The sequence below is a fragment of the Girardinichthys multiradiatus genome, chromosome 5, assembly GCF_021462225.1.
Source record: "Girardinichthys multiradiatus isolate DD_20200921_A chromosome 5, DD_fGirMul_XY1, whole genome shotgun sequence".
Taxonomy (NCBI): domain Eukaryota; kingdom Metazoa; phylum Chordata; class Actinopteri; order Cyprinodontiformes; family Goodeidae; genus Girardinichthys; species Girardinichthys multiradiatus.
The window spans coordinates 51,196,001-51,219,267 of record NC_061798.1 but is presented as its reverse complement, the minus strand read 5'-3'; the positions used below and the strand labels follow the sequence as shown (position 1 = coordinate 51,219,267).

At 38.7% G+C, this 23,267-nt stretch overlaps 1 protein-coding gene across 5 annotated transcripts in view; it reads left to right on the top strand.

The window, feature by feature from the left end:
• Positions 1-4,414, top strand: part of LOC124867993 — a 40,759-nt gene extending 36,345 nt beyond the window's left edge. For all 5 annotated transcript variants that reach the window (XM_047364755.1, XM_047364758.1, XM_047364753.1 and 2 more), the window contains exons 7-8: positions 1,858-1,980; positions 3,679-4,414. In XM_047364755.1, the coding sequence (XP_047220711.1) occupies positions 1,858-1,980; positions 3,679-3,710 (155 nt within the window). In that variant the 3' untranslated portion in view covers positions 3,711-4,414. The remainder of the gene's footprint in view (positions 1-1,857; positions 1,981-3,678) is intronic.
• The last annotated feature ends 18,853 nt before the right edge of the window (positions 4,415-23,267 follow it).

Sequence of the window (23,267 nt, the reverse complement as noted above, 5' to 3'; positions counted from 1 at the left end):
CTCGTATAGAAAGTACCAGAAAGCAGCAGTTGGAGAAAACGATCTGACAACTTCATAAATGGACGTTTGGACCTTATTGTATAAAGTCATGAGATAACACCTGTTGTAGATATTTACAACAGTAAATTACTAAATTACTATACGGATCTGATGTGACAACTAACACAAAGTAATTCATAACTGTAAAAGAAAACATATAAGGGGTCTTAAACTTTTTTTCCAAGCAGAAATCATAAAAGTGTGACATATTATTATTCAGCCCCGAGTCAGAACTTTATAGGACCACCTTTCATTGCATTTACAGCTGCAGGTGTTTTGAGGTGTTTCTGGGCCTGTATGGTATTAGGAAAATATGACGTTGGGAAATTATTGAAAATTACATTGATTGATTGTAATTTGTTTTCCGCCATCTCACTGTCGACACCGCTCTCCCAGTATGGATATAAAGGCCAGTTAAAGTATGTCCAAGTGAGCAGATATATTTTTGGCAAGCAGAGTTTAAAGCATGGCAGCCATTGTGATTTTGTCCAAAGTGATGCTGCAATGATGATTCCAGTTCGATATGGTGCAGTTTCTCTCTGGATGAAGAGCATCTGAGAACATCAGTTTTCAAGTCTGGTTTTAGATTCTCAATTGGCTTTAGATTGGGACTTTGGCTAAGCCATTCTAACACACTAATGTAAACCATCCATTTTATCTCTAGCTGTATGTTCAGGGTGGTTGTCCTGCTGGAAGGTGAACCTTTACCCCACTCTCAGGTCTTCTGCAGCCTCTTTTTGCTCGATTGTCCTGGATTTAGCTCCATCCATCTTAACATCAACTCTGACCAGCTTTAATGTTCCTGCTGAAGTAAAGCGTCTCCACAGCATGATCCTGCCACCACCATGTGTCACCATGGCGATGTCTTGCTCATGATGGTGTGCAGTGTGAGCCTTCTGTCCCACACCTAGTGTTTTGCATGTAGATATAAAAGTAGGTTTATTCTTTTTCTTACCTGTCCTCCATTAAGGTCAGATTAAGGGTGGACTAATAGTTGTCCTGTGAACAGATTCTCCCAACGAAGCAGTGAATCTCTGTGTTGGCTTGTCGTTATACTGTATCAATGCTGCCCCCTTTCAACTGGCTCATTTTAGCTGGCGCGGTGCAGTTCCACTCCACTCGGTTTCGCTCCAATCACTACAGTACCAGTTGTGTTTCAACAGACCCACTGCCGGCTGAAGCTCCTCCTCCAGTCGTCAGTGCAGTGCGCCATGCTGCTTTTAACGTTACTGTGTGACATTGTCTCATTTAAGTAATCTGCATGAAAAGATAAAACATAATCATTAAATAATGTATTCATAATAATAATCACAACAGCGGATTCAGCAGGCTCATCCTCCCGTTTGACCCGATGAAGGCAACCTGATTACAGGCAGCTCTCTGCCTGCTCCCTCCTCCTGCAGACGCTGGTCTTAAAAGACCTTCTCCTTTCTCCTGGTCCTACGGCCAATCAGTGGACAGCAGTCTGTTCACATCACATGTAGTCCCGACTCAGCCCCGGTCGGACCTGCTCAGAAGAAAGCCGTAATGGAAACGCTTGCAAAGCGAGCTGAGTGGAGTCGAGTAAGGCCAAATAGAGCCAGTGGAAAAGGGATATGAAAACTTTCTAAAGCTACCGTATATAAATAAGAAGAACCTCTCTAAAATGTAATCACAGCAACGTTTCTCATCTGATCTTGATGTATTTTTGCCTCTCAGAGACACAGCGACAGAAAATACCTTAACTGGTTAACAGGAAGGAGTAGACAGCAGGTCCATATGGACCAGAACTTTTTCCTCAATATAAACCCAGCTGTTTGTCTTCTGTTTGCTTCACAGAACCTAAACACATCCAGCCAACACCTGAACCGCAACAGAAAACAACCTGGTGGATTATAGCTGCTGCTCTCGTCGTTCTCTGCCTCGTCATTGGTTTTATAGTGAAGAAGAAGAAGAATCCAGGTCGGTATTTTTATTGTATTAACATTGTTTTAAAGCTCATATTAATTTACTGCAGATCCAGGTGAACTGTTTTACCACAGCACCTTAAAGTCTCATTACATTTCATGAAGCAGAGTTAGCATTGTTGCTAATTTCTGTGATCTTGAAGCCGTATGAGGCTGGTTTCTGAGACGAATTTGTGGCTCAACTGGTTGACATCCAACAATGTTGAGAACCTTTAATACCTGATCCGGTATTTACTTGTGTTCTAGATCAGGGATGGGCATTTATCGTGTCTTTTATCATTATTGTGAAAATGTTTGATTTTCTGTGATGATAAATTCTAAATATTGTCTGAAAACCCCCAAAACTGATTGTAATGTTTAGAGTTTTCTCTGCTGTTGCGTCCATGGCTGCATCAATGAACTCTAAATATGATTAAAGACAGTTACTGTGTGCAGAATAGTGATAAAAGTCATACTCCTTATGTAACGGCTGCTCTATTTCAACATGAGTATTTTTTAAGAGCAGTATTTGTGTTTGCGGGGCTACGATGACGCTAACATCCAGTCACAGTTGACTAAAAATGACACCAAGATGCTGCAAATAGGTTTTCATCAGATTGGGTGAGGAGCACGGCCATGAGGGAGGAGCTTGGAGTAGAGCAGCTGCTCCTCTACATCGAGATGAGTCAGTGGAGGTGGCTTTGGTATCTGTGTCGGATGCCTCCTGGACGCCTCCCCAGGAGGTGTTCCAGGCCAGGAGGAGGCCCAGGGGACGGCCCAGGACACGCTGTCTCTCTCCTAGGAACAACTTGGGCTCCCTCCAGAGGAGCTGGAGAAGGTGTCTGCATAAGGTTTCAAGGTACTAATAATAAGGTCATAAGGTAAACTGTCATCTAAACTGTTTACCAGATTCTGTAACTGGCTTCCACTTGTTGTCAGCGGGACATAAATTTGAGAATTAATGAATTAATTAATTTTCTAAATGATGAACCATTATTACAGGTTACCTGCGAACGGTAACGTCTGACTCATTTAACAATGTTGCTAACCTGCCCTCTGAGAAAGAGACAGGAAGCTCCCATGATCAGAAACAGACCAGTAGCCCAGCGCTCTAATTCAACCTGCTGCAGCTTTTTAATATTTACTGCAGTGCTGCACCTGCAGGTCATCTCACTAGTAATAGAGATTTGTGTCACTGAGGAATGGCATTAAAATAATAAATATTGATACATTGTTATTTTAGTTATAATCATGATTTTTGACCATTCTACTTCTAATATATGTGACCTTAGGAAAGGCAGCTATATGCGTGTGAAGATCTGAAGATCTACAAGAAACACAGAGATTGAATTGGTTGAACTGAATTAACAGCACAGATATTATTTTTAACTCATGAAAGACTCGTATGGAAAATAAAAAATAAAACATGGCGAAATAATTAAATGCTGCATGGAAGAAAAAACTGTATCCTATGAAAAACTGAACCAATCCTGGAGCTTAAATTCTGTTGAGAATTAATAAACGCTGAACTCTGACTTAATGCAGCTATAATCAGTGAGTTGAACTAGTTCTTCTACAGAGTGGACTTACAGAACAATGGCTGAACTGGACCCGTATAAGGAGTCCTTTCTTCTTCTTAGTTATCGGGTTTTATTCTGCAAAATCTCTGCAACATTTAATCCAAACCGCTTCTCATCTTCTGTCCTCTTTATAGGCGATCGTCAAAGCATCAATGGAGTGATCTGATTCACAACATTCAACCTTCACTGCATTCCTTGTTGAGAAACTTCAGCAGACCTGGTGTGACTCCTGCAGAGACAAACTTCCAGATTATCATGGATTATTACCAGCAGGAATGAATGAGGCAGAAACTGAACTTGAAGCATTTTTAGCGTCTTTTATGCATTTCTTTTTCAGATGTTTTCACCGTCAGGCTTTTCTGTCACTACTGGTTATGGTGCCTCTTCTTTAACTGCTCTCACTTAACATGCAGCTCTAACTCATCCCAAAGGTGTTCAGGAAGGTTGAGGTCTGGTTTCTGTGCAGGCCAGTCAGGTTTCTCCACACCCAACTTTCTACGCCTGCAGCCTTGGAAGTGACTGGAACAACAGAGTTCATTGACTTGGTGCAGGGAATCAGTACACAAAACCAAATATATAACATCTTTAGAGCACTTTCAGGTTCATGAATGCTGCATCGTGGCGTTTCAAAAGTTCCACAATAATTTGACTTGGTTTTAATTTTTTGTTAGTAGTTTAGGTGAAGGATGAAGATTAACAGTTTATAACTGATGGAGAAAGAAACATTTGGCTGAAGCAGATAATTACACCTTTTGGGATATTTAGAAAAACTTTCTGCTCAGTCCATCCGACTAAAGTATATAAAGTAAAGTAGATTATATACAATAGAAACAAATGTGATTGTTTTTAATAAAAATGTGAAGTCTGTCATTTTGGGGCTTAATGCGTCTTTTGAACAGACATGAACTCCTAAATGTCTTCTTTCTGTTGTGAAAACATCTGGAGCTTCAGCCCCAGAGGTCCAGGTGACAGGTGCCTGGGTACCACGGTATTTAGTCTACATGCACCAAATTCAGTGTCTGCGTGTACAGGCGTGTGTGAGCAGCATGGAGAAAACTAACTTAACAATATATATATACCTCATTTTAATTTTCACTCTTTTTACAAGGTGTTGTCAACCATCAGTGAAAAATCGCTGTCTGTCCACTTTGTGAGAGTACAACCACTGTCACCAGTGACTGAATCAATAGTACAGCCAACAGTGAAGGCTTGGTGGAGAAAGCAGGTTGGGTGATACCAGGTTTTTGGGAGGAGGAGGGTTACATTACCAGATGATGATGTTATTTTGCTGGCAAATGAAAATAAGAGAAAATCAACAAGTTATGTATGCATTATTTATTTGTAAATCAGAGTGATGTTATTAGATTGGGTTGGGTCATATTGACTTGATCAGATTTTTGAGGGGGGTCTTAATCCACCCCAGATTTCCCCCATGGAGTACAGGAGGTCAACTGATTTTATCAACATGCCAATAAATTGGCCAAAAAATGACGGTTTTGGCAACCATGCCTTTAATAAAAAGGCATATCTTTGGGCAGCACACTGCTGTCCTACCACAGTGTCCCTTCCTGTCCACCAAGCAGGTAGACTCTAGACACCAGTCTGGGTGCTAAAATCTGAAAGAAAGCTCATTAATAGCAGTTTAAACTATTTGTCGACTTCTTGTTTTTAGAACTATTATATTAAATGTGTGTGTTTATACTTTAAAACATTTCTGAATGAAGATATTTGCCTAACCTTCATAGTGAAAACGCCTTCAGTTCTGTTTAGCTGTAGCCTGGTTAGCGACAGTTTCCAACCAGCGTCATCCCTCAGAGCTAAATCCAGAAGATTAATAACTGTGATTTTGTAGCGTCGTGTTTAAATTTGCTTAAGGTTTTGCAGCTGTTGTTTCTCCTGTGCACGTTGTTGTTAACGATGGTGAGAAAAGAGCTCCTGATGACTGCAGACGTTGTTAGGTATTATTTAGTCAACTCAGAGGTAAGAACGATACAGTCAGAGTTACTTGTGACAAGGGTAGCCCACTTTGCAGTGAAACTACAAAGTTTTTGACACCCTATCTCTTTATTTATATGCACAGTTCAACAGACAGTTCAGACAGGGTGTGTGTGTGTGAGACAGAAAGGAGGCTGGTTCACACAGAGATAACAATAATTCACACACACAGGGAGGAAGGCATAGTGCAGGTGCCTTGCAACCCAAGGTTTTTACATGAGTGATAACAAGTTTTTGCACCCATCCAACAGTCCCTCCTTTTATCACAAGTAAAAACATTTAATATAAAAACGAGTAAGAAAAATACTTTGTATGAGCGAAAACCCACGGACGGTAAACAGATTATATTTTGTGGGAAATACTCATACGGCCCCGCCGCCCTCGGCGACCATTAAAAGTTAAATGTTGATTAATACTTGAAATCATAAAAATAAAAGAATGATACTTGAAATCATAAAAATAAAAGAATAATACTTGAAATCATAAAAATAAAAGAATAATACTTGAAATCATAAAAATAAAAGAATAATACTTGAAATCATAAAAATAAAAGAATAATACTTGAAATCATAAAAATAAAAGAATAATACTTGAAATCATAAAAATAAAAGAATAATACTTGAAATCATAAAAATAAAAGAATAATACTTGAAATCATAAAATAAAAGAATAATACTTGAAATCATAAAAATAAAAGAATAATACTTGAAATCATAAAAATAAAAGAATAATACTTGAAATCATAAAAATAAAAGAATGATACTTGAAATCATAAAAATAAAAGAATAATACTTGAAATCATAAAAATAAAAGAATAATACTTGAAATCATAAAAATAAAAGAATAATACTTGAAATCATAAAAATAAAAGAATAATACTTGAAATCATAAAAATAAAAGTATAATACTTGAAATCATAAAAATAAAAGTATAATACTTGAAATCATAAAAATAAAAGAATAATACTTGAAATCATAAAAATAAAAGAATAATACTTGAAATCATAAAAATAAAAGAATAATACTTGAAATCATAAAAATAAAAGAATAATACTTGAAATCATAAAAATAAAAGAATGATACTTGAAATCATAAAAATAAAAGAATAATACTTGAAATCATAAAAATAAAAGAATAATACTTGAAATCATAAAAATAAAAGTATAATACTTGAAATCATAAAAATAAAAGTATAATACTTGAAATCATAAAAATAAAAGAATAATACTTGAAATCATAAAAATAAAAGAATAATACTTGAAATCATAAAAATAAAAGTATAATACTTGAAATCATAAAAATAAAAGTATAATACTTGAAATCATAAAAATAAAAGAATAATACTTGAAATCATAAAAATAAAAGAATTAAAAAATCTGCCCTGTTTATGTCATCATTGTACTTTTTCTCATTTCACTTAAGCAACAACTTCTTCCGATTTTCTGCTGTAAGGTTATTTTATGAAATACAATGTATGAGTACATTCAGGCTTTTGATGTGATTTATTTACAACATGTCATCATAATCGTCCCCTTCATTTTCGTGTATTTCTACCTGGTTCAGTGTTGCATATGCCACCATGAACAATACCAGAAATTCTGTAGGAATGGATGTGCGTCATGTCCTTCCGTCAGTGTTCTGAGATGGGTCCCGTCTGATGTCCATCTCTTCTGGTTCGGTATCACCTCCTATGGATCCTGCTTTAGATAGAGAAAGAGTCCTGCTACCAGAATTAAGCTCAGGCTTATCAGTCCTGTCCACAAGTTACAGAGAGCCATTTTATAATTGGGCGCAGATCAGCTGTTTTCTTCACCGGTTTGAGACGCTGGGCCATCTTTGAACCCGGACTTCCTCTGCTACCCCGTCGGTTGATCTGGCTCCTGTAATGGCAAAACTGGCTTACAGTGGCTTTTATGGATCCAGGAAGGCCTCTCTGCTATTTTCAGAGCTGTGGGCGTTGTCAGGAGTATTTGAAACGGCCCTTTCCACCAAGGAGTGCTCCAATCCTTCCGGTGGAGTGTCTTAATCAGGACCAGGTCTCCAGGCCTCATTCTGTGGGATAGGAGCAGAGATTATCGGCAGACCACTGGACATTTGTTCTTCTTTTGTCTGCAACATTTTATTCATCCACTCAGCTAATGAAGTTTCCTGTTGTGCTTTCTCTATTTCATTCATGTCAGAGGGCAGAGAAAACGGTCTGACATGTACTATTTCTTTGAGAATACAAATTCACATCAGCAACTTGGTGTCACGTGATCTCAGACTCAGAATATAGTGGGTGGAGTTATACAATGATGTACAGTAGGTGGCAAATGGAGTAAGACCAGTTTGATTTGGAGTTATTCTCATCCATAATTTAACCAGGGATAGGCATCCGGGCCATGGCCTCCCTGTTTCTTCCATTGTTTTCCTTAATCTTTAACTGAAACCCTAATGCATTAGAACTTAGTTCTATTAATTTATTTACAAAATGAGTTCCATTATCTGACCTTATAATCTGTGGGATACCATATGTGGGGAAGAAATGTGTCACTAGGTTCATCTATTACAACTAGGCAATATTTATTCCCCCGTGTTTGCAACAAATTATGCATGATCTGCAAAAATGATTTGCATAGTCAGAAAAATTTATAGTGTAGCATTAATGCTTTACCAGATGTGACATATTCCCCCCTTGACATGTGGGTCTTCCCAATGTGTCACTGTAGCCGCTGTGTTGTATAAATTTTTTGGGAGGATTGGTTTATCTTCTATCTGATAGATGTCATCTTTTTTCTGTGCTCCTCTCTTTAGCCAGGCCTTTATTTCTGTCTTGGTTGCTGACTGTTGGGCGTCTTTCAGCACGTCTGTGTCTATAAATAGCAGATCTGACATTTTCTCTTTAATAGGTTGAAATGAGTTAGTTCTGTCCCTGATGATGTTTTAAAACCTCTATTTTGCCAAATCTTAGCATGGTGATGTACTGATCCGAAAACGTATTGGCTGTCTGTGTATATAGTAAGTATTTGTCCCTCATGTAATTCACATGCTCTTACTACAGCATATAATTCTGCTGTTTGGGCTGAGCATGTATTGGGTAGAGATTTAGCTTCTATTATCCTATCGATGGTTGTTACTGCATAACCAACTCTATTCTTTCCATATTCATCTTTAGATGCTGAGCCATCTACAAACACAACACATGAATCTGGTATAAGGGTTTGAGAAATGTCTTGTCTGGGTTTGGTGTCTTCTTCAACTTTTGCTTTATAAGAATGTGGTTTTCCATCTTCTGCAGTAGGTATTAGAGTACTTGGATTTAAAGGGCACATCTTTTTAGAGTTATGTTTGGCTGTGATAATAATAGTGATGTCAGTGTGATATGCCTTGCATGTAGCGTCAGGTGCTTCTCTTAATATTCCTGACTTCAACATATCTTGTATTACTGGCTTAGTATCTTCTTCAGCTTCTGGCTTTAAGGGGTATTGGCGGACTAATGGCCTTTTTTCAGATATTAGTTTAACCTTGTATGGTGGGAACCCCTTTATAAGCCCTACATCAGTTGATGATTGGGACCACAGTTCAGGTGGGACAGCAGCTAGGACAGGATGCATGTTGCTCTCTTTGCTCTCAGCTAAACCCTGTATTTGTCCCTCTGCCTCATCTAAATGTATCCTTGGATGGACTTTGACTATCCACCCTAGAATGAGCTTCCAGATTCCTGTATTAGGATCTACCTTTGACAGTGTCAGTGCTGTTCCTGCAGAGGTTTAAAGCCTCTGTTTTTCCAAATTCTTATTATTCTTTTTTATCATATTTTATAAAGTAAGTCCTTATTACATTTAAAAATGAGATCAATATTTTTGGTAGTTGCTATTATTATAAATAATGCTTGGTTTAGTTCTTATTAAAAATAAAAAATAAAAACTCACTCACTGATGAACACAAAAAATGAAGGGCATATTATATCTTATAATCTTAGTTTATCTTACCCAGTTTTATAGATACAACATACAGTTTCAGTCAGCTTTGTATTTAGTTCAAGTAACTAAAGTTTGTTTCAATTAACTAAAGTTTTCTCTATTTCAGTCCAGTCCAGTAATTCTGTTAAGGTTAATTTCATCTTATGTTAAGTTTGAGTCTAATTCAATCATTTTGAACCTGACTGGAAAAAGTCTAAACATCTGTTAAAATCTTTTTGTTTTACCATAGAGAACTGACCTAATATTATTATGGTATGTTGAGGACTCTAATTTTTACATAACATGAAACAGACATTTATTTCACAAAAACAGAAAGTCAAACACAGACATTTGGTCACATGAAAGTTTAAATAACCTGTTTGTACAAGAATTGTGAAAAATTGAAGACAGATCTATGAACTTTCTTATGGTTATCAGTATTTTCAATACAGGTAGAACCTTTGCCATCTTTATATGATTTTTCGAAAAAGATTCTGGAAACCTTATTAAGATATAAGTTTGGCAAAGATCATCAGAACATCAGACCTTTATTAGCGCTTTTAAGGTCCCTCAAAGATGCATTACAATGAAATCAGTAATTCCCATTCACACACATTCACACACTACTTACTTATTTCTCTGTCAGAGTAATTTTTATTTGCAAAAATTTGAACATAATTTGACTTCTATTATTCTTAAAATGCACATTGTTTCCTCATAACCCCTTTTGTTTCCACAAGGTCTGTTTTGAACGCTTCAATTCTTTTTTTTTTTATTCACCAAGAATCAATAAGGTGGTCTTAGTGGGTCCACCTTAAAGGTGTTATCTGTTGGGTGTCATGTTATCATTGTCAGGTCAGTGAGGTTCATAAGTCAGTCAGAACCTTGGTCATTTGTTCTGTGCTCATAATGTTTCATAGATCCAGCCTATGATTAGTCAGCAAAACTTCCACCTATAGGAGAAAAATTGATTGTTAATGAATGAGCTGCATTTCCTAGGAACACTGTCTTCCTCCTGGATGAGCATCACCTGTTGAAAAACTTTCATCATTGTTTGTTTCACATATTCAATCAGATCTTTATATTATACCAGTAGGTGAAGTTGTTAGTATCTCATGTAGATTAACATATACTGTTGCATTTGGAGAAGATCTCAGATTAAATAAACTTAGTTAGAGCTTCAATCCAGGTTCATTTTGTGTCTGCAGACTTTAGCCAATTTTTCTTTTCTTTCTTTTTTTTTTTATACATAAAGAGCAAGATTCAAAACATTTTCAAAAGGCAGATTGTGGCAGAATGTAGACAAAACTGCTTATTGATTGACAAAATAACATTCAAGCACACAATCACCATATTAAAAGGCTCTACTTCTAGAGAATCACTAAACTTCTGAGGTCCGGTTTTGGCCCGCGGACCTTGAGTTTGACACATGCAGGGTAGAGTTACAATTTTTTTTTCAGACCTTTCAGCAGAGACAGGCTTCTGCTGTTTGCAGAAGTTTTATCTATGTTTTCAGGCAGCTGCATCTCTTTGTCAAGGTCGTTTCACAGAGCTGAAATTTAACTTCTCTCAAAGAGGAAAAATCAAGAATGCACACAATCTGAGCCAAATATGGAATTATTTCCCTGTAAAATGAATCTTTTGCATTTTATCATGATATCATTGGTAGTATAACACCATAGAATGATTTTTAAAGCACCTGTTTCTCACTAATGCTTGCCTACAAAATCTTTTACTCTCAGATTACTTCTTTAACAACTCTAGTCATTGTTCACTGGGTTGTCCAGTTGGACAGTTTCCATGTTGTCCACATTGTCACCTCCTCTTTTAACTTCTTTTACCACGTCCTCTAAAACCATCTCTTAGTCTTTATAATCTAACCTGGGATGGGTGGCGGTCCGCCCCCCCCCTTTATTTGTTTTCAGTTAAGCTGAAAGTTTTTTTTCTGTGCTTTTCTTAAGGCCTCAGTATTATGGCTATGTCAGTTAAAAGCTGCTCTTATTGTTGTTTTTTTAATTCATCTTTTTGTTTTAATCTGTTTATCAACTGTGAGCACTCAGGGACTGAAAAGTCCCCTTTGAAATTATAACCTGGCAAGGTTTTTTATTGTCTCTTGAATCTTTTGAATGCATAATCTCCAGTTTAAGATCCCCGTGTAGTTTTAGAATTTCAGTGATAATTAAGTTACCTGAAAATCCGTATTTTTATGCCATCGTGTACATATTTCTGTTAAATCAGAGCTTTTTCTCTGTTCTTTCCCCATTGTTCTTTGTTATTTTTCTCTTTTTAGTTTTCATTATTGCTAATTTTAGATCCCCTTGTAATTTTAAGACATCCTTTGTATCTAATTTGCCCAAAAACCCATGTTTTTTATTTTTTATTCCATCTATGACAGATCATACCTGCTCCTTTTACATAGTTCTCCATAAACTTTACCTCCCCTTCTAAGTCAATTAGTTTACTTTGTTTCTTCCCCATTATGTTTTATGTTAGTTTAATTATAGTATAAATGTCCCAGATAAAAGGTCACTGGCATGAGACTTTAAGGAGAGGACATTAACACGGCCTTCTACTGCGACTAATTCGCAGCGGTGTTAATTTTCTGGAATGAAATCCGACCTGAATCTCCAAAGTCACCAGTACGTAGTTTTAATCTGGGCAAAAGAAAACACAGGACTAGCAGAATCCTGCTGATTCTATTAAAATGCTTAGTCCTCCATATACACACAACACAGTCACACAGTTAGTTTCAGGTACCTTGTAATTTTTCTAAGTTAACTTGGTGTTATTTTATGAGCTCAATTTACTCCGTTTTTTTTTACTTTTATAGCGCTTATTCTATTCCCTCGCAGAGGAATAACCCTTAGTCGTTTTATTTGGCCCCCTTCTTGGCGGGGCCCTACCTTAATTTGTCACTATTCCTTTCACGGTGGAATAAAACCATCCCAATGCAGCGTCCTTACCGGCGACGCACTACCAACGACTTTTAAGTACTTTTCTTCTTTTATTTATATAGCGCTTACTCTATTCCCTCACAGGGGAATAATCCTCAGTCGTTTTCTTTAATCCCCTTCACGGCGGGATTGTACCAAATTTGTCACTATTCCTTTCACGGTGGAATAAAACCATTCGAATGCAGCGTCCTTACCGGCGACACACTACCAACGACTGTTAAGTACTTTTCCTATGAACTGTATTTTAAAACTGTCTCACCTCGGAGTTGACTTCTTGGTGACTCTTTGGACCCTGTGAGAGTCACCCCGCGCCGAGGAAGGCAATAACCCACTGGCCAGGTGTGAATTCACACACACCGGGACTTTCAGCCACTCCGGCTAATGGAGGCTGTGCAGCGGTGCTTCGCTCGACGTCAGGCTTCCCCCACGGATCCCAGAGTCACTGTTAAAGCAAAGAGAAATAAGGTTATTGAATTAATCCGGCTACGAAGGACCAATAAATGTTAGGTATTATTTAGTCAACTCAGAGGTAAGAACGATACAGTCAGAGTTACTTGTGACAAGGGTAGCCCACTTTGCAGTGCAACTACAAAGTTTTTGACACCCTATCTCTTTATTTATATGCACAGTTCAACAGACAGTTCAGACAGGGTGTGTGTGTGTGTGAGACGGAAAGGAGGCTGGTTCACACAGAGATAACAATGATCTCACACACACAGGGAGGAAGGCATAGTGCAGGTGCCTTGCAACACAAGGTTTTTACATGAGTGATAACAAGTTTTTGCACCCATCCAACAGACGTCATGAAGACTTTGGATCAGAGGAAGGAGTGAGCTCTGCTCTGAACTTCAGCCATTAATCAGATTGATCTCCTTTGTGGTGTTTTCTTCATGACTCCTGTGGTGCTAATGTAGATATGATTTGACTGAAAAAGAAGCAAATGATCTCTTTGAGCTGGGGATCTTTTATGGATTTATCGAAACAAAAAACTAAAATCTGTTGCCACCTTCAAGGTCTTCACCATCTTTAGATCACGTGTTTTCTTCTCTGAGGACATTTTCTGCTGACTACAACAGTAACGGAGCTGAGTTCGTTTCAACTTAATGAACTGCTTAGATGAAAAAAATCACAAAATGAAGACATTTATTATTCCATTTAAGGCGCTTCCAGGGCAGTCGAGGGACATGGGCCCTGTCCTTATACCCACACTACACCCTACGCCCCTCTATGAAGTGTACACTTTGTAGAAGTGCCGCAAAGGTTCAAGGGCGCAGGTCACAAAGCGTGCAGAATTGGAGAATTGGGACATCGGCTTGCTCCTTTGCGCCGTAACTGCGACATCACAAATGACGGGACCCTGTCGCCTTATTGCAGTCTTGATGCTAAAATTTTTTTTAAACTGCAACAAGCAATCATATTGAGGAGAAGAAAGCGCAGGAACCGAAGGAGGTTCATATACCAGACTAGCCATGGCACCAGTGTTTGTTCGAAACACTGTTTGTTGTTATAGGCTACTGACTGGAAACCAGTAAAAAAAAGATTATATATTGTCAGCTTGCTGTCTAAAGTATTATTATATTTCTGATTTGATGTTTGATTACATTGATGGTTGTGATTAGGTTTTGCTCAAACCGTCACATGCAGCAATTAATTGTGGGTAATATACTTTGGTGAAGTCCTCTTAGATGCTCGCTTAGCCGTAGTGTCAATCGAGAGCGCAAAAGGGGCGGAGCAAAAGACCACTCTGGACAATTGGGACACACTACACACTCGAACCCATCAACGGGAATGCACCATTGAGGGACACAAAGGTGGAAGTGGGAGTATTGGGACAGGATTAAAAGCCCCCAGTGTGTCCTGGGTCGTCCCCTGGGCCTCCTATTGGTGGAACGTTCCTGGAACACCTACACTGAGAGGCGTCCGGGCAAATATTCATATCCATAATTACAACAACCTGTTTAAACATAACTCTGCCTCCGTAATTGTTAACTGCTCAAGAGTCACACTGTTTTACGATATGACAAATTACTGAAAGAAATGTCCATATTTGGTTGTTTATTATTGCCAATAATGTTTTGCCATATCAGTTCATTGAGTTTTATGGTGTTTTTTGTTTATTTTGATTTATTTCTCTTAGATCAATATTGGTCTTTTTTCCCTTGGCTTGTTATTCCTTCGTGTCTTGTTCGTCTCCCTCTGTGTTAAGTACTCACCTTCTCTCAGTCTCCCTGTTTTGCTCTCCTCCCCAGCTGGTCCTCATTCCCCTTATTGAGCTCACCTGAATCCAATGCCATTCTCCACCCTTACCTCAGTATATAAGCTCCCTGGTTTTCATTGCTCATTAAGGGTTCCTTTCTGTTCCCTGTCCTGCTCTCCTGTTGTCAGATCTGTAGGTCATAATTGTTTTCTGTTTTCACTCATCTTATGTCTCCTGAACTCCTGTCTGCAGTTTGTCCTTGCTGAATCCTCATAACGTGACAGTTCAGCGTGTTTAACCGCAATGAAGCCTATAGAAAACCTCACACACCACAGCACTTGATCAAAGCATTTCTCAGACATCTTTTCTGGAGTTTGTCAGCAGGTAAAGAATACCTGACAGCAGGTGAAACTAATAAGGCAGGACAGTTAGTGCATTGCTTTGCATACATTTAATACATATAATCTTGTCTGAAAATTGTATCCAAATCCGTTCAAAACCTTTTGAGAACTTTTGCAAACGTTGCCGGCAAAACCATAACTTCCATGACGGAAAAAATTATCCGGATCTGAAACATTCCATTGGACCACAAGAATTTCTCAGCAAGGCATGGCTGACGTAGGCAACATCCCACTGTTCCTTATATGAAGAGCGCAGGAAGTCCTCTGGCAGAGCGCACTTCGTGTCCGCGCATTCAAGCGTCAGCTCTGCCTCCTCTCTGCCTCCTCTCTGCCTCCTCTCTGACTCCTCTCTGACTCCTGGCCATGACGACCTCCGGGATTTTCTTCAATGTTTTCAGTAAGTGCCTCTTTTTTTATGGTTCCGTCTGTGTGAGCTTCTGTAGGCTCAGACATTTTGAGATGTAACCCGGTTCTACAGCTCTTCATTGATAAGCACCTCCTCGCTACAGCCGACAGGTTGCATCAGCCACCCTGCCTCCATTTCTTTAAGAAACCTGCACAGTACGAACCTGTCAGAACTTCAGTGTACATGTCCCGTTAACTTGGAAAGGCGCAAGGAGGACTGTAGTAGTAGTAGTACTAGTAGTAGTAGTAGTGATGGGATGGGATGGGTGGCCATGCTGACGGGGGAACACAGGGGACAATGGTTCCCGTTTTGACGCAGTTTCTGGTAGCGGAGGCAGAGGAATCTTCAATCTGTTCCTCCGCTCTGAGTCAGGCAGCCGCTCCACCACTTTCATATAATGAAACGGGACCGGTTCGGGTCTGTCAGCTCAGGAACTCGCCTTTCAGCTGCTGTGGACCTGTCTCATCTCCTCAGCGCTAATGACCTCAAGAAACTTAGCGGTTTCTGTCATGGACTCGTCATATGTTTATCTCTGCTGGTGGAATTAGAGCTGCTGGTCCACGCTCCTCCACGCAGGATCTGGGCTGGAGGTGATCATTCCGGCCCCTCGTCCCGGTTTCTTCAAAGGTCTCTGTTATTAGGAGCCTCAAGGTGTCCAAAACTACAAACCTGGACTACATTATTCTACAGCAGAGGTCTGTAATGATGACCCCTAGTGGCTGCATGGAGATACTGCAGGGTGAGAGTCTTGAGATATTTGGTTATACTTCTTTTTAATGCTTTTTTATTTCAAAGTTATGTCTTTAAACAAAGATTGACATGAATCCAACACGTTGTATCAAACTGATACAGCTGAACTCCAGCCTGACACTTCATGCGTTCTGCACAGAACGAGAAGAACCTGCCTCCACCCGAGTCAGGTAGACGTGTGATTAACATCCTGAAATCATTTTCTCATACTTTGAACAATCAGAGACCATTTGTAACTCCCCTTCCCTAACTGGGTCAGACTGGACACGATGATGTCTGGTGGAAGTTCATGTAGCTGAATGGAGTTAGACTTTTATTTCCATGTACCTTTGAGCATGAAGGTGTTACAGGCTAATAACACATTTAATATAATTGGAGGATATGGATTTCCAGTTGAATGGATATGAATGTGTTTTTAGGAACAAGGGGGGGTGGTAAAGTTGTGGAAAACATGACCGCTTGTGTTGATGTAATGGGAAACATATTTCAAAATTTTCTTAGGAAAACAGAAGAATGAATTAGTTGTGAGTACAGAGCTCCAGCATCTAACTTGAGTAACAATATAGACAACATAGAAACAATATTTGCCAATGTAAATCACAGCCATGTTCATTTGTGGAGATGTTAATGTCAGCCCCCTAAATCCAAAGGAACATAAAATGAAAGATTTCATAAATATAATGTGTAACTTTATTCACTGATTACTAAACCTAGCAGAATAAAAACTCAAGAGTAAACGATACAGTAAAAACAAATCACAACATAACAAAAGAAATACTGCGTGGTTATTAAAAATGGCATATTCAGATTAATGAAATGTGCAAAGGAGTAAAGTGATTTGAAAAATGTACAAAAATATACATTTGTGATTGTTCATGAGAAAAACAACAGATTCTTTATTTTAAACCGTGCAAATAAGCATGAATGTGAACACTTATTGAGCCTGTTGGGAGCTGACTCAATAAGTGTATGCAGAAGGTCGAAGGTATCTGTGGAAGGTATCTGTAGAAAGTATACCTGGAGAAGGTATACCTGGAGAAAGTACCTGTGGAGAGAAGAAGGACCACAAAGTTCTAAATAAAAGGAAAATAAGAGTCAATAAAGGCATTTAAAGCTGAGCTTAGATTAGTAAACTAGAATGGAGTGTATGAAGGAAAGGATCTAGATAGATCTTCTGAAACATTTTTGAATACATTTACTTCTCTATATAACTAATACTGCCCAATAATTCAATATAATAACGGTAAACGGATAAGCCACGGATCACAAAAAGATTACAAACTGTTTGTACAAAAAATATATTTTTATTGACAATCTATAAAATCTAAAACTTGTGAAGCAGAACAGAAATACAAAACATTATAACCAATAAATTGACTACTGTTATGGGGAAGAGAAGTTATTATACCAGCATTTTAGAAAATAATAAACACATTATTAAAGGTATATTAAAAATATTGAATAAAATAATTTGAGAGAATTTAACTAAAATAGATTATCCTGAATATTTTGTTAATGATGGGATTTTAAAAACCATGATGGGGTTAAAGGATGAAGGTTTTGTAGGTGTAGAACCAAAACTAGCAGGTAAAATGAATAACGTGCAACAAAATGAGGGTAAACTGGTTGATAAATTTACAACAATAACCTTTTAAATTAATTTAAAACATGCAGATACAAATAAAATATAAGATATTTAATAAATGTAAGGAAAATATCTCTGTTGACTGCAATTAAATTAATATGATATCATTTAGTAATAATGAAACTAGTTAAGGAGGCCATTGATGTTATCGGGGAACAATGACCTTCACCTGTAGTTTGTCATCATAACTGTGTCATTTGTAAGTAAAATGAAAACCGTTAAAGTAATTCCACTGAACAAGGCTGGAGACAAACACCACTGCACTGATTACAGGCCCGCATCATCACTCTGCCAGTTCTCCACTATGCTGGAGAAGCTGTTCGTTCAGAGATTAGACCACTTCATGGGAAAGAAACATTTATCAGACAGTATGGTGTCAGACAAAACAGATCTACATCAATGGCATTAAATGAATGAACAGAAGAGAGGATTAAAGGCATCCTTCAGCAGAGTGGCTCAGTGGTAGAGCAGGTCCACCATATGAGGAGGCTACAGTCCTGGATGAAGATGTCCTGGGTTCAGTTCCTCAGTTGTGTCTTGCATGTCTTCCTCTTCTCTTTCTGCCTTTCTTCCTGCCACTAGGGCCACAAAAACCTTTTAAGAAAAAGAAAAGCTGTTTTTAGAAGTTCAGTGGCTCCCATCAGCACTTAAGATGGTAGCTTAGGGTTAGGAGTTGGAGAGGAGAAGCAGGGTCTTAAATTATGAAACATGTTAGTGGAAAATAAAATGACATGTTTTCAATGATGTTTTATACAACACAGAGTAAATATGGTTCTTTGGGAAAAAGCTTTTTAACATTTGATTAGTGATGTAACTCAGACATCAATAACTCCTTTAGAAAAGGTGAAAACGCTGACCAGGTCTGAGGCAGGGGAACACATTGTGTCCAGATGGAGGAGAGGTAGTGAATAAGAGTGACTGAAGAAAGAAGAGCATAAAAAATAATCATGTAAAGAAAGAACAAGAACAATTTCAGAATAATTCAGAGCTGAAAACCTTTCTGGCAGCGAGAGAGGAGCTTCTAATGCAACTGAGAACAGAACTTGAGAGACGTTTAAGTAACTATGGCCATATTGATAAAAATGTTCAAGATACAAGTTTGAATTTGTACATTTTTTTACTTTTAATCATGGCCTGTTTTATTGTAGAGACCACACCTTTGAGCTTGTTTTGAGTTTTATTGAAATTCTGCTCCATGTGTGCCATTAGTGTAGAATATTCTGGTCCAGGTTTAAAGTGTCTAGGTATTGTAGTTGTTGAACTAGAGCAGATTTAAAAAGCTTAAAGTAGTGAAAAATGAGGTGGAATAGCCCTTTAATTGTTTGCCTAATCAGAAGCCAACTTCAACTTCGTCTCCAAGACCCATAAAGTTCTGACTTCTAACTGGATTTGCCTTAAATTAGTGATGAGTCGGATTTTATCTTGGACCGGAAAATCTATCTTACTATAACAATACACATTTGCTTAGCAGGGTTGCATAACCCTGCTGATAATAATAAAAATGATAACAATAATAATAATAAGAAGAAGAAGAAGAAAAGCCATTGTTGTTAAAAGTATTTTCTGCATCTATGTGCTCATGCTCTTATTGGTCATGGACTAAATGTGAATATGCTAGCCTTACTGAGTGGATGTTACAGACCTGGGCCTTAATCGTCTTTCCGTAATAACTTCAATCCATCTTTGGTCTTTCATTCTTCCTTTATCTTTGGAACGTGGCTGAAAAAGCAGAGAATGACTACAAAAGCTAGCAGGGATAATCTACTGTAGCTACCTGGAGATGATCAACTGTAGACCACGGAGATGGGTTTTGAACTAGAAGCGTTTGATGACTAAGTGAAACTGAAAAGATGAAAAAGTTTGGTTTCTGATTGTGAGCTTTTCTGTCCTGTGTTTGTCTTTTAGTTGCTTTGGCTGCAGCAGAAGAACTTAAGCATCTGAGAAAGAAAGTTGGGGAAGATGTCACCTTCAACTTGGAAGCACAAAAACTAAAACATGATGACATGGTTGTCTGGTCATACCATGAAAATCAATCTGTAATCTTCAGTGTTTACATTGGAAAGGACAATGAACCTAACCAACTGAAGAGATTCAGTCTGAATATGACCACCGGGTCTCTCACTGTTCATAATCTCTCTTCTCGAGACATTGCTGTCTATCTTGGACAGATCATCAATGGCAATGGGAAAAAAATACTCTTCAATCTGACTGTTGTAGGTAAGTGGCTCAGTTGACTCAACTCAAAAAAGAAAGCAACCATAACATGAATGGAAAGATATCTTATTATGAGAACCCCCTCCTGGGTAGCCGGATAATGTAACCAGTCCCAGAAACTGCTTGTGTTAAATTCATTTATGTCCCAGCTGTGTGGGAAGATAAGGGTTATACAGAGTAAATGGATCTACAGCACGGATGTTTCTGATCACCTAGCATCCTAATGAGAAGACATCTCAATCAGAGCAACAAATCCCACCTCATTCTAAAGAAAAAACACATGAGGAATAAAGTCTCTGACATCTATCAGTGTGGAAAGGGTTACAAAGCCCCCTGACCCAAAAGAACTCAAAGGCCCGTCTCACATTTACCATAGAACAGCTTGATGATTTCCAGTACTTTTGGGAAAATGTTCTGTGGACTGAAGAAACAAAAGTAAAACTTTTAGGAAGGTGTTGGTCTCGTTACATTTGGTGTAGAACTATCACAGCATTTCAGAAACAGAACATCATACTCATAGTTAAACATGGTGGTAGTAGTGTGATGGTCTGGGCTGATTTGCTGCTTCTGGACCTGGATGACTTGGTATACCTGATGGAACCATGAATTCTGCTCTGAGATGTCAGGCTCACTGGGGTTCTGCAGCAGAACGATGATCCAAACTACACCAGCAAGTCTTCCTTTGAAGGCTCAAAATAACATTAGACTGGCCAAGTCAAAGTCTGGACTTAAATCTAATTGAGATGCTGTGTCCTGACCTTAAACAGGCCATTCATGCTGGAAAACCCTCCAATGTGTCTGAAAACAATTCTGTAAAACAGAGTGGGTCAAAATTAAAGTTAAAAACTTGTTACCAGTTTTCAGAAACACCGGATGGCAACTGCTGCTGCCAGGGTGAAACAAGCAGTTATTGGGTTAGAAAGAAATTACCAGCTTCGTTTTATTATCCGCTAAAAAAATCATATTTGGTAAACTGCACTTTGTTATCCTTTCTGATACATTTGTTTGATGAGCTTAAATGTACAGAATAGAATAGAATAGAAATATCCTTTATTTTCACTCAGTGGGGACATTCAGGAGTACCAGCAGCAAAATGAAAAGGAAAATTAGTTGTGGGAAAAAGCGAAAGCAGAGGGAAACTTTAAGGGGGCGGGGCCACTGTACCTTTAAGTACCGTTTAAAGCAGCATTTTAAACGGTTCATGTTCTGGATTTTCATCTCGGCCCTAGCTGCAGGAATCAGCCAGAAATCCCAACATGTGAACCCGATCCAGTTTGTGAAAATCAACTCCCGGGTCTCGTATACGCATCTCAAACACAAAAAGGTCAGTTCCTGTGGTCTTTTAAAAGCCCAAAGTGAATAAGATATTTGTGCCCATGAGGAGTGAGTGAACGTCCCACTGGAACTGTATTAACATGTTCTCATACAGTTTAGGTCAAAAGTATTCATACTCCTAACAGATTCGGGTTTAAACTCATGTTTTAGTTTGACCAACATGTTTCTACTGAATGAAAGTTATATTAACGTTTTGGAGCGGCCCAGCCAAAGTTCTGACCTGAATCAGAATCAGTGGAGGGAGCTGTTTTGTATATGTGTTGCTTTAAATCTTTACTTATTCAATTCAATTAAGTTCAGTTTATTTATACAGGTCCTTCTCAAAAAATTAGCATATTGTGATAAAGTTCATTATTTTCCATAATGTCATGATGAAAATTTAACATTCATATATTTTAGATTCATTGCACACTAACTGAAATATTTCAGGTCTTTTATTGTCTTAATACGGATGATTTTGGCATACAGCTCATGAAAACCCAAAATTCCTATCTCACAAAATTAGCATATCATTAAAAGGGTCTCTAAACGAGCTATGAACCTAATCATCTGAATCAAGGAGTTAACTCTAAACACCTGCAAAAGATTCCTGAGGCCTTTAAAACTCCCAGCCTGGTTCATCACTCAAAACCCCAATCATGGGTAAGACTGCCGACCTGACTGCTGTCCAGAAGGCCACTATTGACACCCTCAAGCAAGAGGGTAAGACACAGAAAGAAATTTCTGAACGAATAGGCTGTTCCCAGAGTGCTGTATCAAGGCACCTCAGTGGGAAGTCTGTGGGAAGGAAAAAGTGTGGCAGAAAACGCTGCACAACGAGAAGAGGTGACCGGACCCTGAGGAAGATTGTGGAGAAGGGCCGATTCCAGACCTTGGGGGACCTGCGGAAGCAGTGGACTGAGTCTGGAGTAGAAACATCCAGAGCCACCGTGCACAGGCGTGTGCAGGAAATGGGCTACAAGTGCCGCATTCTCCAGGTCAAGCCACTTTTGAACCAGAAACAGCGGCAGAAGCGCCTGACCTGGGCTACAGAGAAGCAGCACTGGACTGTTGCTCAGTGGTCCAAAGTACTTTTTTCGGATGAAAGCAAATTCTGCATGTCATTCAGAAATCAAGGTGCCAGAGTCTGGAGGAAGACTGGGGAGAAGGAAATGCCAAAATGCCAGAAGTCCAGTGTCAAGTACCCACAGTCAGTGATGGTCTGGGGTGCCGTGTCAGCTGCTGGTGTTGGTCCACTGTGTTTTATCAAGGGCAGGGTCAATGCAGCTAGCTATCAGGAGATTTTGGAGCACTTCATGCTTCCATCTGCTGAAAAGCTTTATGGAGATGAAGATTTCATTTTTCAGCACAACCTGGCACCTGCTCACAGTGCCAAAACCACTGGTAAATGGTTTATTGACCATGGTATCACTGTGCTCAATTGGCCTGCCAACTCTCCTGACCTGAACCCCATAGAGAATCTGTGGGATATTGTGAAGAGAACGTTGAGAGACTCAAGACCCAACACTCTGGATGAGCTAAAGGCCGCTATCGAAGCATCCTGGGCCTCCATAAGACCTCAGCAGTGCCACAGGCTGATTGCCTCCATGCCACGCCGCATTGAAGCAGTCATTTCTGCAAAAGGATTCCCGACCAAGTATTGAGTGCATAACTGTACATGATTATTTGAAGGTTGACGTTTTTTGTATTAAAAACACTTTTCTTTTATTGGTCGGATGAAATATGCTAATTTTGTGAGATAGGAATTTTGGGTTTTCATGAGCTGTATGCCAAAATCATCCGTATTAAGACAATAAAGGACCTGAAATATTTCAGTTAATGTGCAATGAATCTAAAATATATGAACATTAAATTTTCATCATTACATTATAGAAAATAATGAACTT